The 16,155-nt window shown below is 32.7% G+C and overlaps 1 protein-coding gene across 4 annotated transcripts in view; it reads right to left on the bottom strand.

Annotated features, from left to right (window-relative positions):
• Window positions 1–16,155, bottom strand: part of LOC145295848 (ATP-dependent RNA helicase DDX4-like) — an 80,579-nt gene that overhangs the window by 8,814 nt on the left and 55,610 nt on the right. For all 4 annotated transcript variants that reach the window (XM_080141565.1, XM_080141567.1, XM_080141564.1 and 1 more), the window contains 3 exons: window positions 1,666–1,765; window positions 1,285–1,555; window positions 838–942 (listed from right to left, as the gene is read on the bottom strand). In XM_080141565.1, the coding sequence (XP_079997691.1) occupies window positions 838–942; window positions 1,285–1,555; window positions 1,666–1,765 (476 nt within the window). The remainder of the gene's footprint in view (window positions 1–837; window positions 943–1,284; window positions 1,556–1,665; window positions 1,766–16,155) is intronic.

The following is a 16,155-nucleotide window of genomic DNA, read 5'->3' as shown; positions in this document are numbered from 1 at the left end:
CGTTTCCGACAATTTCATCGGGGAGGTCATTTATGAATATCAGGAATAAGAACGGTCTAAAGGTCAACCTTGTGGGCACACCCACATTAATGTCAGGTTTGAATATGTGTTCATCAAAGACAACCTGTATTTTTTTTCTCATCTAAAAGATTCAATTAGAAAATACCTATTCTTATTCTGTGAGTATTTACTGCTTTCTGGTAAGTCTTGAGTTGTGAAAGCAGCTTAGTTGCTTATCTTTTTATAGGACAAGATATACATCTATTACTGATGGGACAATTCCAATTCTTTATAAATCTCTAAATATTTGTTCAGATTACAGTAAAAAAAAAAAAAAAAAAGTTACATGTGCAGATATTTTCTCTAATGTAAAAACCTTTTAGAATATGATGTATAGATTTTACTTTAAAATCAATATTCATCATTACCAGCAGTGGAAGATTTTGTTTTAAACAAAATTGAATAAAAATGACAAAAGCCTTTTTGGTATCAGTAAATAGGTACCAATTTTCCGATTAATTGCACCAAAACAGACATTATGTAACAAATTTATCAAAATATAATTTCAACAAATTACATTAGAATAGTAAAAAAAAGATATATAAAATCTAAAATGCTTTAATCAGTTGTATATAAAGAACTTAACTTAACTATTGAACTACCTAACTCCCACAGCTCAAATATAACTCTTGTACAAGAATTTGAACAGTTATGCACTTCTGTCTTCATGGTTCTTTTCAAATCCACCTTGATGATCCTCCTCAACATGTTGCTTTCATTATTCATAATTTTGAAAAATTTAACATGAAAAAACAAAAATCATTGCGATATACTTACCTTTCCTTTCCTACGATCTTTCCCGCCAAATGAAGCATTGTAGTACTGCCCACCAGATGTCATCTTTGCTTCATCTTCTAACCAGGCAGGAACATTCTGATGTGCCTATAAGTGAGAGGAAAGAATTTTTTTTTTATATTATTTTAACTGCAAGTAAATTATCTAATGGATTATATAATCAAGATTGAATTCTCAGGCATATTATAGTATTGTAGGAGAACAAATGGATTTTTACAGACAATTTAAGTTGGACATTTCTATTTGAAATTTTAGAATTGTAACCCTATCATATGGAAGTAAAACTTGCGTGCAAAATTCATGAGGACAAAAATGTAAAATTTAAAACTAGGAAAAATATTTATTCAGTCTTTCTGAAGATGCTTTGAGACAGTAAAATGAGAAAAGAAAAAAAAAAAAAAAAAAAAAAAAAAAGCCAAGGATACTTACATCACTCAAGATTTTTGTTAAACCTTTGGCAAGGGCAGAGTCTGTGTTGGAAGAGTAGAAACTAATGGCTCTGCCAATGTTACCACATCGACCTGTCCGTCCAATTCGATGAACATATTCATCAACAGAATTTGGTAAATCATAATTAACGACTAAATTCACATTGGGAATATCAAGGCCACGTGCAGCAACTGAAGTTGCAATCAAAATTGGAGTCAATCCGTTTTTAAATTCTCCTAAGGCTTCTTCTCGTTCACGTTGGAGTCTGTCACTAGATAAATAAAATAATTTTTTTTTTTTTTTTTTAAATGGAATAAATGAATCTTGGATTAAAATTTCAGGATATAGTTTTATCGGGGGGGAAAAAAGTAATAAACGTACCCATGTATACTTGTGGTTCTATAGTTATTTTGGGAAAGGTAAGATGCCAAGAAGTCAGCATTTCTTTTTTGTTCAACAAACACCAATGTTTTGCCCGCACCTAGAATTAATTCAAAGAAACTCATTCAATGATAAAACGAAAAATACAAAACTGGAATGGTCATCATAAATAATATTGACAGAATTTATGTACAATTTTTTTTGCCTTTTGAGTCATCTCCCTTTTTAACCATTTTTAATTCAACGCTTAAAAAAAATAGAAAAATACAGTTATATTTATAATTTATATAAAACAGGTCTTGTCCTGGTCGTAAAATATGCTTTTAAAAAAAAAAAAAAAAAAAAAAAAAAAAAAAATTTATCCAGATTTCATATATCTGAATTTCCAAAGTAAAAAAAAAAAAAAGAAAGAAAGTATTTGGGTATCATCAGCTAAAATCAAATCTGCAGCATACAAAGCTGGTAACATTACCACTGTACCAACGTGACACATCTGCTAAACTCCTGACTGACAAACAATATGGATTTAGGCAAGCCCGTTCCACAGCAGATATCTTAACTGTAATCTCTGAATGTATATACCATTCACTGGACAAAACAGGGGAGGGTAGCCCTTGATATATCTAAGGCTTTTGACAGGTTATGGCACAATGGTCTTCTAAGGAAAATTAGAAGATATGGTCTCACTGGAAGAATACATAATGTAATTAAGTACTTAAGTTAGAGAAAAAAAATTGTCCTCGACAGTCGTACATCTAAACAATATGATATAAATGCAGGAGTATCTCAGGGGTCTATCCTCGGACCTTTATTATTCCTGATATTCATAAATGACCACCCTCAAAATTGTTTTGGAGATGGGTATATTTGCTGATGACACCACTCTATAACAGGCACAAGGGGAAAAACAAATAAACACATATCTAAGGAAATGGCAGAAACACTAGAGGATGACCTCCAATCTGTAGTGGAATGGGGACAAAAAAGGATGGTCACAGTCAATGCTCCCAAGACTAAACTTGTTTCCTTCAATAACTACAAGAAACCTTCTCTACCACCAATAGCAATGGCTAAGAACACATTACCTGAAAGTACTTCCTTTAAATTCCTCGGCCTAACGTTTATAGGGAACATGAACTGGAATAGCTACATTGAGAGCATTGCCAAGGCTGCTGCAAAGAAGGTGGGCTCTCTCTACCGTGCTAGAAAACTACTTACGCCTGAAAGTATCCTGTACCTCTATAAGGCCATCATTCGCCCACGTATGGAGTACTGCTGTCACATTTGGGCTGGTGCATCTGCTGCTTGTCTTACTCCTTGAGAGGGTTCAAAAGAGAGTCGCCAACCTGATAGGTCCTGAACAGTCATTTAAGCTTCAGCTTCTATCCCACTGATGACATGTTGCATCCCTCTGCCTGTTCTACAAGTACTTTAATGGTGAATGCTCTGACGAACTATAAGCACTTGTATCCCCCCCCCCTCGATGTGACTACCCCCAATAAACCTGACAAGCAGCTAAGTCCCACCCCATTCACAGTAGTAATACACACGGACGAAAAAACGCTTTGGATAATCACAGATTTCAAGGTAGTTCTACTAAAATAGCCATATTTTTTTGAAACCAAAGCACTTCAAGTCTTCAAATTACTACTGTTTTGTTCGGAAATGAATATACTTTCAAATGAATTAATAAATATGAATGTACATTATATATTTTAAGAGTTTTAAGCAAATAAAGTGATAAAAATGTGAACGTCATAAAATGGCGTTTTCGGTAAGGTTTTGTAATGACCCCCCCTGTTTTCTAAAGGTCCGTATCGTGATTGTATGAAGAATTTCGTCATGAAATTTGGGAACCAATTAGAAGAGGTGTTAATCTTAATACTGTCAAGTGTCAGAAATATTTTTGACCATTTCTTTTTTTGTCGTGTTAAAAAGAAGACTTTAATATGACGAGTATTGAACATTTTGAAAAAAAAATTATTCGGACACCCAGTAGTAAGTAAATCAATCTTTTTACTATCTTTATCAATTAAAAGTATTATTTTATGTTGAGTAGGACCGCGGTAATTGATAATTTAAAAGGACCTACCCGAAAAAAAAATTGTTTATATTTCTCGAATTTGGTCAAATGAAGTTAGTATTTTAAAGAAGCAGCAGCACCTCCAGCCTGTAGAATCAGCCATAGCACAGCACAGTGTAAACAACACGCGTTCTTTAATTTTTATTCAAGAACGAATTAAGAAAAATATGAAAATATGAATATAAATGTTCTTATACGTTTAATGAGAGCTATTTTGTTATCAGAATAACATTAGTTTAGAACTATTCGGTTTTCAGAATGTATAATAACAATCCCAACCAATTCGGCATTATGAATCTGTTGCAATTTCTTACATTGCTCGTCAAATTTAAAAACATGGTTAAAACAAAAACTACAATTAGGAAGCTTGCATGCACTTTTATTCTTTAAATTAGTCTTGAACAACGAATTAAAACAATGTTTTACTGCGAACAGCCACAAATGTTTTTTTTTTTTTTTTTTTTTTTAAAATCAAAATAAGTATCAAAACCTCGTTCATACATAGATTCGAAAAAGTTGTCAAAAAACAAATATATAACAAATAAATGTTATCAAAGGCAAGATAAGTTACTTTTCTACCTAACTGGATATATTTTTTGTGTTTTTATTCAATGTAACATGTTTATTCAGCTCGAAATACATACAGTGTTTACCGATGTATTGGAAAATTAAAAATAGCGCCCGGCCCGACTCTTTGACACGGTAAGTTTGAGAAAAGGAGTTAAAAATAAAAAAAGAACTATACAAAATACTGTTAAAAACTCACCGAATATATGTCAGCCTATGTCACGGTAACATATTGAGCGAGTTTCTAGCAGTATTTTGTCTACTTTTTTATTTTTAACTCTTTTCCCCAAACTCACCGTTTCAAGAGAGTCGGGCGGCGGGCGCCATTTTAAATTTTCCAAAACATTAGTAAACACTGTTTTCAAGCTGAATAAACATGTTACATTAAATAAAAACACTAAAAAATTATCCAGTTAGGTAGAAAAGTAACTTGCTTTTGATAACATTTATTTGTTATATATTTGTTTTTTTTGACAACTTTTTCGAATCTATGTGTATAGTAATACAAACCCTCAAAATCTATATCAATATTCTTGAAATTTTAAAAGCAGTTAGAAAACACATCAAACTACAATTAGGAAGCTTTCTATTTTGTTATTTTTTTTTCTACTTATTAAGCGAAAGATATTTTACAACCTGCTCCAGCGTAGTATAAACGGCCTATGGAATTAACACCTTCAACCTCGAAAATAGAAATCAACAAATTTTTGAACGCTCTCTTTGAAAAAAAGCTCTCTTAACTCTAATGCAAATTATGTGTGGCAAGTCTCCTCCTAAAACACTCTTTAACCCTAACAATAACACTAAGTTCGAGTGGCAAGCCCCCCCCCCCAACAAAATACCTCTGTAAGCCACATACAAGCACCTAAAACAAACAAACAAAAAAATAGACCCTTCCTTAAAGAAAAATACACATAAAAATAAATTGGTTAACTGTCCTAAAATGCTAGAATGGCCAGGAAATGATGAATTATTTTACATTAAATTTTTGTAAAACTAACCGCTCCCCCTCTAATATTGTTTTTGTTAGCTTTGTCTGTCAAGTTTTCAGTATGTTCGCACATAATTTTCCTTAGCCGTACAATTAATTCAAAGACCGAATGGCAACCCTCCTCATATTCTCATTGCATAGAAACCCTCTTAAAACTACACATAATCATCTTTAAAAAAAAAAAAAAAAGCATGCATATTTTCCCATAGAAAAAAAAAGTTAACTGCCCTAAAATGCTAGAATGACCTGTAATAGGAACTTATTTTACATTCAATTCTAAAATAATTTGTTTATCTTTCATTAAAGTATTTCATGGCATTTTATACATAATTTCCTAAAAAGGTAGAATCACATTTTGGAGGGGTGGTCAGAAGGAGTTGAGTGGGGTTAAACAGAAGGTGTTAATCTACAATAATACCAAAGAAATATTGCAATATATTCATTTTTAAATGGTCTTATGTTTAGATTTAAGTTTTTTGTACATAAAGCACATTACAATTCAACTTTGAGTTCCCCAACTTCTTTTCTGTTTATGGATACATGGCATTTTTAAGGAATTGCTGCATATTTATGCACATTTACTGCAGATTATTTGGAAACCATAAACTTTGGGAGATTTTCAGTTGCATATTCTGATTCCTTGTACAAAAATACACTTATATGGTAAATTTCATTTCTTAGTCTTGTGTTTTAACAAAGATATGACATTTTTACTGAAAAAAAAAGTGCAAAAAATGTGATGAAACGCATATGGTCTTAAAGAGGGAAAAATATCCAAACGTGTGAGGCACAAAAATAGCCATAACTTCCTTAATTTTAATCAGATTTCAAAAATTTAAAAAGATTCTTTCTTAGCTCATCAAGCTCTTTCTATGCATACCAATATTGAAATATTCAATGCTATTTCAATTTTTTCATGTGTATTGCTATTCACAGTAGAGATCTCTAGGTGTAAGAAAGTCTTACTCCAATAGTTTCTTCCCCAGAACTGCTAGATTTTGGAACTCCCTTCCAGGATTCTGCTTTCCCAACTGTACTGACCTGCAGAAGTTAATGTGAACAAACATCTTGCTACTCATCTCCCTTCATAATGCCCCTACAAATTATGTCCCTGATAGTAGCCCCCTACTTCAAAGTAGCACTGTGCCTTGTTTGAGGTGAAAATTGATTAAAAAACTAAGATGAATATACAAAATGTACAACGATTTTTTTTCAATTTTGACTCATTAAAAAAACTATTTTAACCAGCTAAAGACCCATAAAAGAATGGTCCATGAAAAAGTCCAATAATTTGAGACTCCTAGTGCGCTCTGCATCTTAGTTTCGGAAGAGATAATTTGAAAATATAGAGACAGACATAGTACCTTTTATATATAAGATTTTTTTTTTTATTCCCAGTACTTTGTCTCTTAAATACTTATTCAATAGCATTTGGTGTGCTTGAATTATAAAGGAGAATGTTTTTTTCTTTTGTAATAGTTTTTGGCTTTTACAGAAAATAATTAAGTTTTGCTTGGAAAAAGTGAAGTGTATTTATCTCAAGAAGCCAATGTTTTTAGACAGCCTGATCTGGTAGCACTAGTTATTTTGATTTTCACTTCAGCTACATCCGTAAAGTATACGGATAACATTGAGTAATAAAGGGAATGTAACTCCTGCGTCGAAAATACTGAAAGTATGATGCAATTTCGGCAGAGTGGTTGGTTACTTTCTTTAACCAGCATCGACCTTCATTGGATCATTTAATGCTGAAGATCGTTGATTGGTTTCAGTGTATTTGTTCAGTTTTTTTTTTTTTTTTTTTTTTTTTTTTTAAATTATTATAGGGACATGGTTATCTATTTTAATTGAAAGTTTTTTTTTGGAAAGGTTTGATATTATATTTTTAGGTATAGTTTGATCTCTCAGAAATGAGAATGTTGTCTGTGCAGGTGTTTTTAAAAGTGTCTTTCATATTGTTGCATTTTAGGTGGCGTTTTCTCGCGGTAGCATAGATTCCCCATTCCACAAAGATGTTTTGTGTAGGTCTTCTGACATGTTAGGCATTGTGGTGGTTGCTCTTGCCTGAGCATGTAGGAGTGAGTAAGGTTTGTGTGGCCAATGTGTGTTCTGGATATAACCACTTGTTCTTTTCTTGATTTTTGTAGGGATGGTCCCCATTCTCCCAAGGTGAGTTTAATCTGGAAGAGCTTGTGTTACTATCCCAGCACTGTTGCCATTTTGCATAAGACAGTTTATTGGTTTTGTATTTTAAGTCTGTGTAATGAATATTGATGGTTTCAAGCTGATTTGGCTGCTAAGTCTGCTCTTTCATTTCCTTTCACTCCGATGTGGGTAGTCATTGAGTTTAATCTGTTCAATAGTTTGATCAGTGGGTTTTTGAACTTTATATAATTCAATGATAGAACAGAGCGAATCTGAGAAAAAATTATAAATTTGTGTGTTTTTTGTTAGGATGTTGAGAGGAAGGTCGATAGCACAGATTTCTGCAGTGAAAATAGAGCTTTCAGCTGGTAGTACCTTCTTGTGGATTGTTCCATTCAGAACGGCTGCGCATGTTATCCTGTTGTGTTCCTTAGAACCATTTGTGCAGATGATTAGGTAGTCTAGAAGTATGTTGTGGAATTTTCCTCATTAGGTATCAGGATAGGCTTTTTCTTTGGGAAGTTTATATAGTTTGAGGACCACTTTGGTTTTTGAGTATTTAAGTATTTCAGACATAGTATGTTCGTGGATATTTTTGGTTGTTATCTCCAATTCTTGTAAAATTATTTTCATGTGTAGGCTGAAGGGTTTTATAGCTTTTTCTTCGAATCGTTCACTGTATCTGGGATGGAATGTGACATTGTATGCAGGATCATTTGGACATGATTTTAGTTTAGTGTAGTGTTAGGTAGCTAATTTGTGACTCCTTATATTTGTTGGTATCTCATTGGCCTATACGTGTAGACTTTCCACTTGGGATGTCCTGTAGGCTCCGAGTGCTAGTTTCGGCCTTCCATGGCAAATCGGGTTTAGTGTCTTTAAGTCCTTCTAGCCGACCGATAAATAAAGCATCCATAGTCGTTTTGATCTGATCAATGACCTGTATAGTTTCAGAAGGGTTTTTTGGTCTGCACCCCATTCTGTGTGGCTATAACACGTAGCAGTAGGGCAGGTCGATTTTGGAACCCCGGTGAGGCAATGATGATGATAGTTGGGGTTTGACATAGAAAAGACCTACACAAAATATTTTTCTCAAAATAGTTATCTTTGCTTGAGGAAATGACTTTAAAAGTTGAAAAATTGAAGTGATTAAAAGTTTTTTCGGTGAATTGTCAAGAACGTCCCGTCATCAAAACAATCCGTACTGTTAAGAAAATAGAATCATTATTTAGAATAATTTTTAAACTAAATTTTTAAATAAAATGAGTGAGGATAATGCATTAATAAAATAAATATCAAGTGTAAAGGCAAAATTATGTTTTTTAAATAATAACGACCAAAGTTTCCTTTTTCATTTCAGGAACTTTTTTGGGGTGGAAACATTTTATATTTCACCGTCGCAAAACACGCTCGTTATTGATATTGAAAAATAACGTTTGTTTATTTAATTTGAAAACATTATGATTTGGGCTTAATTATTTCGAAAGGAAAAACGAAAAAGACTTGTTTAAAATATATATTATTATATTTCAAGTGTCTGCAGTGAATTTAAACATTCGTTTTATCTTTTTTAATTTGTTTTTCTATTAGGTTGGTGCAAAAATAATGTCATTTTTTGACGTTCAAATGAACGGCAAAAACATTTTTGCACCAACCTAATATTTCACATTAAATTCTATTTGAAATTTTTATTAAAATATGGTAATACTCCAATTTTATATTTAAAAAAAAAAAAAAAAAAAAAAAGTCCATACAATTTTATTCTACGCATTCTTTACGAAACAACCAAGTAAATTTTCAAAAAATACTTCGCATTAAAATTAGTGTCAAATTTTAATTTTTTATTTTTAGGGAGTAATTGTTTTTAAGCAGTGTTTTTCTTCTAAAATTAGTTTTAAAATCAGATAACCCACAAAGATTAATACGAGTAAATAAGGACACTCCTTTAAAGGTTTTTCGTCATTTGTGCACCTATGTTATTGTGCTAAAATAACTTATTTAGAAAGCCATTCTTAATATGGGAAGGAGGTTGTATTGTAACTATTCTGTACTTTCACCTAAAAATTTAATAAACAAAAATTTCATAAAAATTAAATTTAACTTGAAAATACTATCAAGAATAGAATAGTAACAGATGCACAAGCACTGGTTTTTCAAACTCTAAATACTCGTTTAAAATGGCACAGCGACAGCAAGAATGAATCTCTTTATGAGTAAATTCATGTTATCAAAGGAGGAGCTAAAATCTGCTAAAAATGTCTAAACTAAACTCTACTATGCCTCTGATTTAGTTTTGTCCTCTCTTCAATACATCTAATTCAACTCTACAAAGTTTTTCATTATTTCTTATAACTAGCACTTATTTTTTTTATGTATGAAACTGGAACATAGCCTAATACAGTTTCCTTCAGTTATAATCCATTTATTTATTTTACTTTTCAGATTAGAATGTCAGTAAAGGCACAACGTTCAGTTTTAACCCGTGGTTCAAAATTTACTGGTCCACCTTGTCATTTGGATGAAACAGCATCCCAACTTCACGACAAGTCATCCAGTTTAGTTAGTTCCTAGAAAACAGTTATTCCCACTTAAAAAAAGTGAGATTTCTAAGTTAATTGCCTAGGAAATAATTAGTATTCGGCAAGCAGTCAATTCACAATTTCCCTTGTTAAGGTAATATTATATAGGACAGAATGTCAATATATTTTTCTATAAGAGGGCCAAACAGATTGATTGCGGCAAGAAATTTCCTATCAAAGTGAAAAGAATGAAGGAACAGCTAAACAAACTGTTTGATATATTTTCTTGTAGCTGTAAACTTTCTGCCTTGAGAAGTGATGACTTTGCAGTAAAGTGCAAGACATAAAATTGTCAAACAACGCACATAATCTGCACTTGTCCTCCAAACAAGGAGGTAAAATTAATTCTATAGATTCACCTGCAATTATGTTCCTTTTTGCGGAAAATAAAATAATATATTGGTATTTATTATGTAATCTGGCTCTATTATTAAACATGCAAATTTTCCAATTTTCAGGTTCCACCAGAAGAACTGCCATTTACAGCAATTTTTAAATTAATTGATGGAACAACAAAAAGCATTTACTGGTCCTTTGGGAAAACTTTGTATCAATAATTATCAAGATTTGCCTCAAGTAGAATTCTAAAAAAAAATAGTGTCCCTCCCAATCATCATTATCTGACAGCAGAAGAAACAATTTAAGTGTGAAGACCAGAGGCTACTTTTTGAGTATGCTGTTGGCATTTCTTGTGGAGAAGTTAACTTAGAAAATTGGGCCCTTGAATCAAGGAAGATGGCTAACATAAGCCACAAGAACACTATGATAAATTAAACATGCTGGTCAAATTTATCATCCAAGTGTATGCAGTTAGTTGGTTTGAGATCCAAACAGACAATTTTTTTAACCAACAGTATATTTTAATATTATTCAGAGAACAAAACAGTTAACTGAAATCCAAATTACCGTTTTAAACGGTTCCAAATATAGCGCTTTTGAACTACTTCCGGAAAGTAAAATATTGATGCTAAACTCAGATTAATTGGATGTGAGAGAAGAGGGCATTCAAACGATTTTGTCCATTAGGTAAATAAATATTTATCCATTAAATTTTATTAGTTTTCTTAATTTACCCAAACAATAGTCAGTTTTATTCATATTACATCGCAAAAATATAAAAAAATAAGTGTTTTCAAATAATAATTTTTTTTTTTGTCATTGTTTTTCTAGAAATAGTGAACAACTCAAAAAATAAAAAAAAATGAAAAAGATTACCGCTATCAATTTTGCAGCCACACACTGGTCAAATTTGATTGATTTTTCTCAAAAAGTTGTATATGGGAAGGAAGCAAGACAGACATTATTACAAAGTCATCGTACCAGCAAATTAAACCTTCATTTTCCTCAAAAGGAAATTATAATAGAACAAAATTGTTCTGTATAAGTTTATAGTATTGTGTTTAATAAAAAAATTAAAATATATGGTTCTGTAACTCATATTAAGTTGTTATATTGTGTAATACATCTCCACATATCTTTTTGAATTGTGAAATTTAAAAGACTTAGTTGCTAATTAGCTTTTTTTACATTTTTTTAATCAATGCAGTAGAAGTCGAGATATTTTGCTAGTTGTGATTCATAATTAAAATTATAATTCATGTACTTATTTTTCTTTCAATGTATTTCATATAAATATATCAATTTTAATTGAATATTTTATAAAAATAGTGAAATTTCAAAGTCAGTGTTGTGAAAAATGCTATAAAATGAAAGATTTTTCAGCGTTTTTCTACACGATTTTTGAAATTAAATGCTCAATTTTCTGTTCAAGATGGGAATCTAATTTTTGGTATATGTTCTTATCACATCAAATCCCAACTATCATCACCAGTGCCATATTGATTTTCCGAAAAAAGTTGCAAATCGACCTGCCCTAACGTAGCAGCTGCAGTCTTTTATTGCAGTTTGTTTTGAGGTTCTTCAGGTAGGAGATGAAAGTTTTTATCAAATGTCAAACCTAGGAATTTATAGTCGCCTACAATGGTAATTTCTGTATTTTCAAGTTTCAAACAAGGGTCATTATGGAGTTTCCTTATTTGGCAGAAGTGTACACATTTGGTTGTTGTTTCAGAGGATTTATATCCATTTTCTATTGTCAACTTAATTTATTTAGGCATTGTTGGAGTTTGTGCTCTATGATATGTACATATTTTGACCTGCAATATATTAGGTCATCCACATATAGAGATCCGTCAACACTGGGAGTTAAACATTTTGTTATGTTTATTTTAATGCTAAACAAGGTTACAAATAGTATACTCCCTTGGGAGTATCCCTCCTCTTGGATGTTGGTGTCTTGAGTAGGTTTATCCAATGCAGACTTTGAATTTGCAATCTGATAAGGAGCCTTTTATGAACTGTGGTAATCTGCCTTTTAGATTGAGGTCGTTAGGATCTCTCATTATTCCAAATTTCTAGGTAGAGTTGTAGGCTTTTTCCAAGTCCAAGAAAATTGCTGAGAGGTGTTCGTTTCTTATAAATGCTTCTCTTACAGCTGTTTCTAGGTGAATCAGGTGATCGATTGTACTTTTCTTACATAAATTGCATTGTAGGTTAGAGATAATGTTGTTGGATTCTAAATACCAAACTAGTCTGTCATTAACTATTCTCTCCATTATTTTACCCAAGCAACTGGTTAGTGAGATTGGTCTATAGTTTTGCAGGTTTGAATTTTCTTTTCCTGGTTTGGGGATTGCTATTATGGTGGTCAATCTCCATATATCTGGAAATTCGCCATCTGTCCATATTTTGTTAAAGATTTTTAATAGTTTTAGTGTTTCGGTAGGCCGTTCTTTTGATGGAATCTTTTAGTTCAGTTAGTGAAAGGAGTTTATTATAGTTTTCAAGATATTTTGATTTGAAGTTGAGTTTATATTTCTCTGCCTTTTGTTTGATTGTTGTAAATTTTGTACTGTAGTTTTGGTTAGAGGAGTTTTCAGAAAAGGTTTCAGCTAGTAAGTCTGCTATATTATTTTTACCAGTTATTCTAGAGTTATTTATGATGTGTTTGATTGGGGTGGTTTGTTGTTTACCTGTAATTTTTCAGATCATTTCCCATATTACTCTTGGTCCAGTGGAGGAATTCAGTTTGCTGACGTAATTCTACCAACGTTCTTTTCTTGCTGTTCTTATACCATTTAAGCTCTGTTTTGCTTGTATTCTATAATATTTGGAGTAGTAGGTGGTTTCTGGAATTTTTTTTAGGGCAGCTTTCTGTAGTTCGATAGCTTTTTGGCATTTAGTGTTGTTCAGGAGTTTCAATTAGGATTGGAAAGTGGTCGCTGCCACAATATCGCCATGTACATTCCAAATCGATATATTGTGGGGTCACACATGCTTATGTCAATGGCGGAGTGATTTCCGTTGGATTGACGTATGTAGGTGAACTGTCGATAAGCAGGCATATATCATTTTTGTTGATCTCTCCTAGTTTCTACCTTTTTTTTAGTGGTGTCTTTACACCCCCCATAGTATATTGTGACTATTAAAGTCACCGAACAGGATGAAGAGTTGGGTAGTTGATCAATTTTTTTAATTCGTCTTTGTCTATATTGTTATTTGGTTGAACATATATATACATATATTAGCATACTGTTATTGTTTTGTGTAGTGTGGCCTTGATGGCAATTGCTTGGATATTTGTGGTAATATTTACTTTACTGTGAGGTGTGTCGTTTCAGATCAGAATCGATACTGCCTCCAGAATTATGGATGTAATTGAATGTTTGGAAGTTCTTGATGTTGATGCTGTCATGTTTCAGAAAGGTTTCTTGAAGCAGATTATTGTAAGTTGTTTTTGTGTTATTAATAGTTGTAGTTCATTCATATTTGCTTTCAAACCACGGCAGTTCCATTGGATTATTTCTTTTACCCATGGTTGGTAGTTTGGTTTTAAGCTTTGTCCTATCGTAGTTTTTATTTGTTTCTCTAGTAAGAACAGATTCTAGAAGAGGTAGAGGTGGTTTGGTATATATATATATATATATACACACACACACACACATGTATGTATGCTTAAATGACAATTTGTTGTTGTTTTTTAGTCATGCATGTCTGATTTTTGTATCTCCACATCCATTCCCTCAAATTTGTTTAGTGTTGTGACTCTTGATCCGGAGGTTGAGCATGATCTGTTTATTTTGCTTTTTATTTCCTTATTGGGTGAGGTTTTGTGGAGTTCTTTTGGAACAGTTTTTTTTCCTGTAAAAGGGGTGGTTTCTATAGATGATATCGTTTGAGATTTTATGGTTGTTTTGGGTTGGGTTTAAGTTTAGGAGCTTTGTTTTGTTTTGGTTATAATCTTTGTTATGGAGTCTTTGCTTTCTGTGATGATTTGTTTCAGAGTTTGTTTTTTTTAAAATCTTCCATTAGTTCTTATATTTTGTTGAGTAGTTTTGTGAAGACTTCAATTTTGATGTTGGATTGTTTGTTTTACAACATATCAACACTTTTCAGGTTATTTAATGCTGAATCCAGTGATTGTGAATTTTTTTTTAATAGAATATATTTATTGTTTTCAAGTCCGTTTCTATTTAATCCATAGTTGGGACCCTAACAGGTACTACCACTCTGGGTCAGAGTGGACCTGGGAGCAATGGCAATTAAGGGGTGGCTCCACACTCCCCAAAGCCCACAAGCTGGGGCCTAGATATAGTTTAAGGTCATATCCAGGACCTTGATGTTGGAAGAATTTGCTTTTGTTGTATTATTTAGTTTAGAAGTAGGCTATAATTTATTTTTGCTGTATCAGCATAATTTGTGTTTTCTGAAAAGATATGGGCTTCTTGAAAAGTTAGGTATTGTGTTTTAAGAATTTTTTTTTTTCCATTTTTCGCATCCTGTTGAATTTGTGCTATGGTCTTGACAGTTAACACATTGCTTCCTTTTGAAAATCATCTCCACATCTAATGCAGATTGGGGATCGTGTACACCGGTCTCTATGGTGTCCGTATAGATGGCAATTATGACACTTGAGTAGATTTGGGAGGTATTTATTTTTTATATCCTATTTTTACATTGTTGTTAGGGATTTAGTGAGTGTCAAATGTTAGGATGACTTTTTTTTGTTTTTTTTTAGATGGTTTTCGATTTCTTCTAAAGGGACAGTGATAGTTCAGGACTCCTGATCACAGCTTTGCTAGTATTCAATGTTTTATGGGGGGTAGGTTTTGATTTTTCAATCGTCAAAGTGTTTCCATTTGGAGATTTTCATTGTTTCTGGTTTGATATTTCTATCAGTAATGTGCTATTTTTTATTTTTTTTTTTTTTTATTGTTTTTGGTTTGATTTTGTCTGATAGGATTTTTTCTATTTTGAATGGAGACATTTTAGTTATTGGTTCTCCTTCAATTGCTTCTATAACAATGTATGTAGGGAAGGTTTTGTTTTCAGCTTTTCAGTCTGAGCTTGTGAGGTCAGTAATTTCACTATTGTTTTTCTTTTTTTAGGCTTGTTATAGGCCATATAGGAAGTCAATTTTTCATTTCTTGTGCTTCCCACTTACCTCCGAGTCCTACATGGGAGGTGTTGGGGAGGGGGGAAACCGTTCGTCCCAACAACAGGGATATACTCTTCTCGCTGGTGGATCCAACCACCTGTATTTTATCCATTTTCATTAAAAGTTTATTTAGAGCCTCTTTTTAGTAAGAATACCAGTTTTCCAGTCATGTTAGATCCATTTGTCCAGCAAGTTGATTGACTCATGAGCCACCACTTACTAAATCTGTTTATTGTATAATGTGGGCAACACAAGTGTATTTTCTTATGTTTGTCAGATTTAGAGTGTGACGTGACCAGCTGATTTATCAGAGCGGGCCTCTCCAACCACCCTTCTAGCCGAGGTAAGGACCAAAGTGGTGTGTTGGGAAAGAGAGGAACTCATTTCTATCCTCTACAACCCTCAACCACTAGGATTCCGTTCCAAGGTGTCACGGGTCACCATCCGCGGCAAACTTTTACCCTCTGCTGTGGGGCAGTGTGTATTCTAATGCCCTACCGACGGGGTTGGGAAGTAGGGGGAGGAAAAAAGGGGGGTTGGGATGGGGGCTGTTTTTGTAGAACATAAGTTTTACAAACAAGAATAGAAAAACAAAAGTGCATCAATGTAAGTGCATTTTGTCTCAAAG

The sequence above is a fragment of the Euprymna scolopes genome, chromosome 16 (genome assembly GCF_053919585.1).
Source record: "Euprymna scolopes isolate OS-2025 chromosome 16, ASM5391958v1, whole genome shotgun sequence".
NCBI lineage: Eukaryota > Metazoa > Mollusca > Cephalopoda > Sepiida > Sepiolidae > Euprymna > Euprymna scolopes.
The sequence above is the reverse complement of the archived record's forward strand: the minus strand, read 5'-3'. Positions and strand labels throughout refer to the sequence as shown.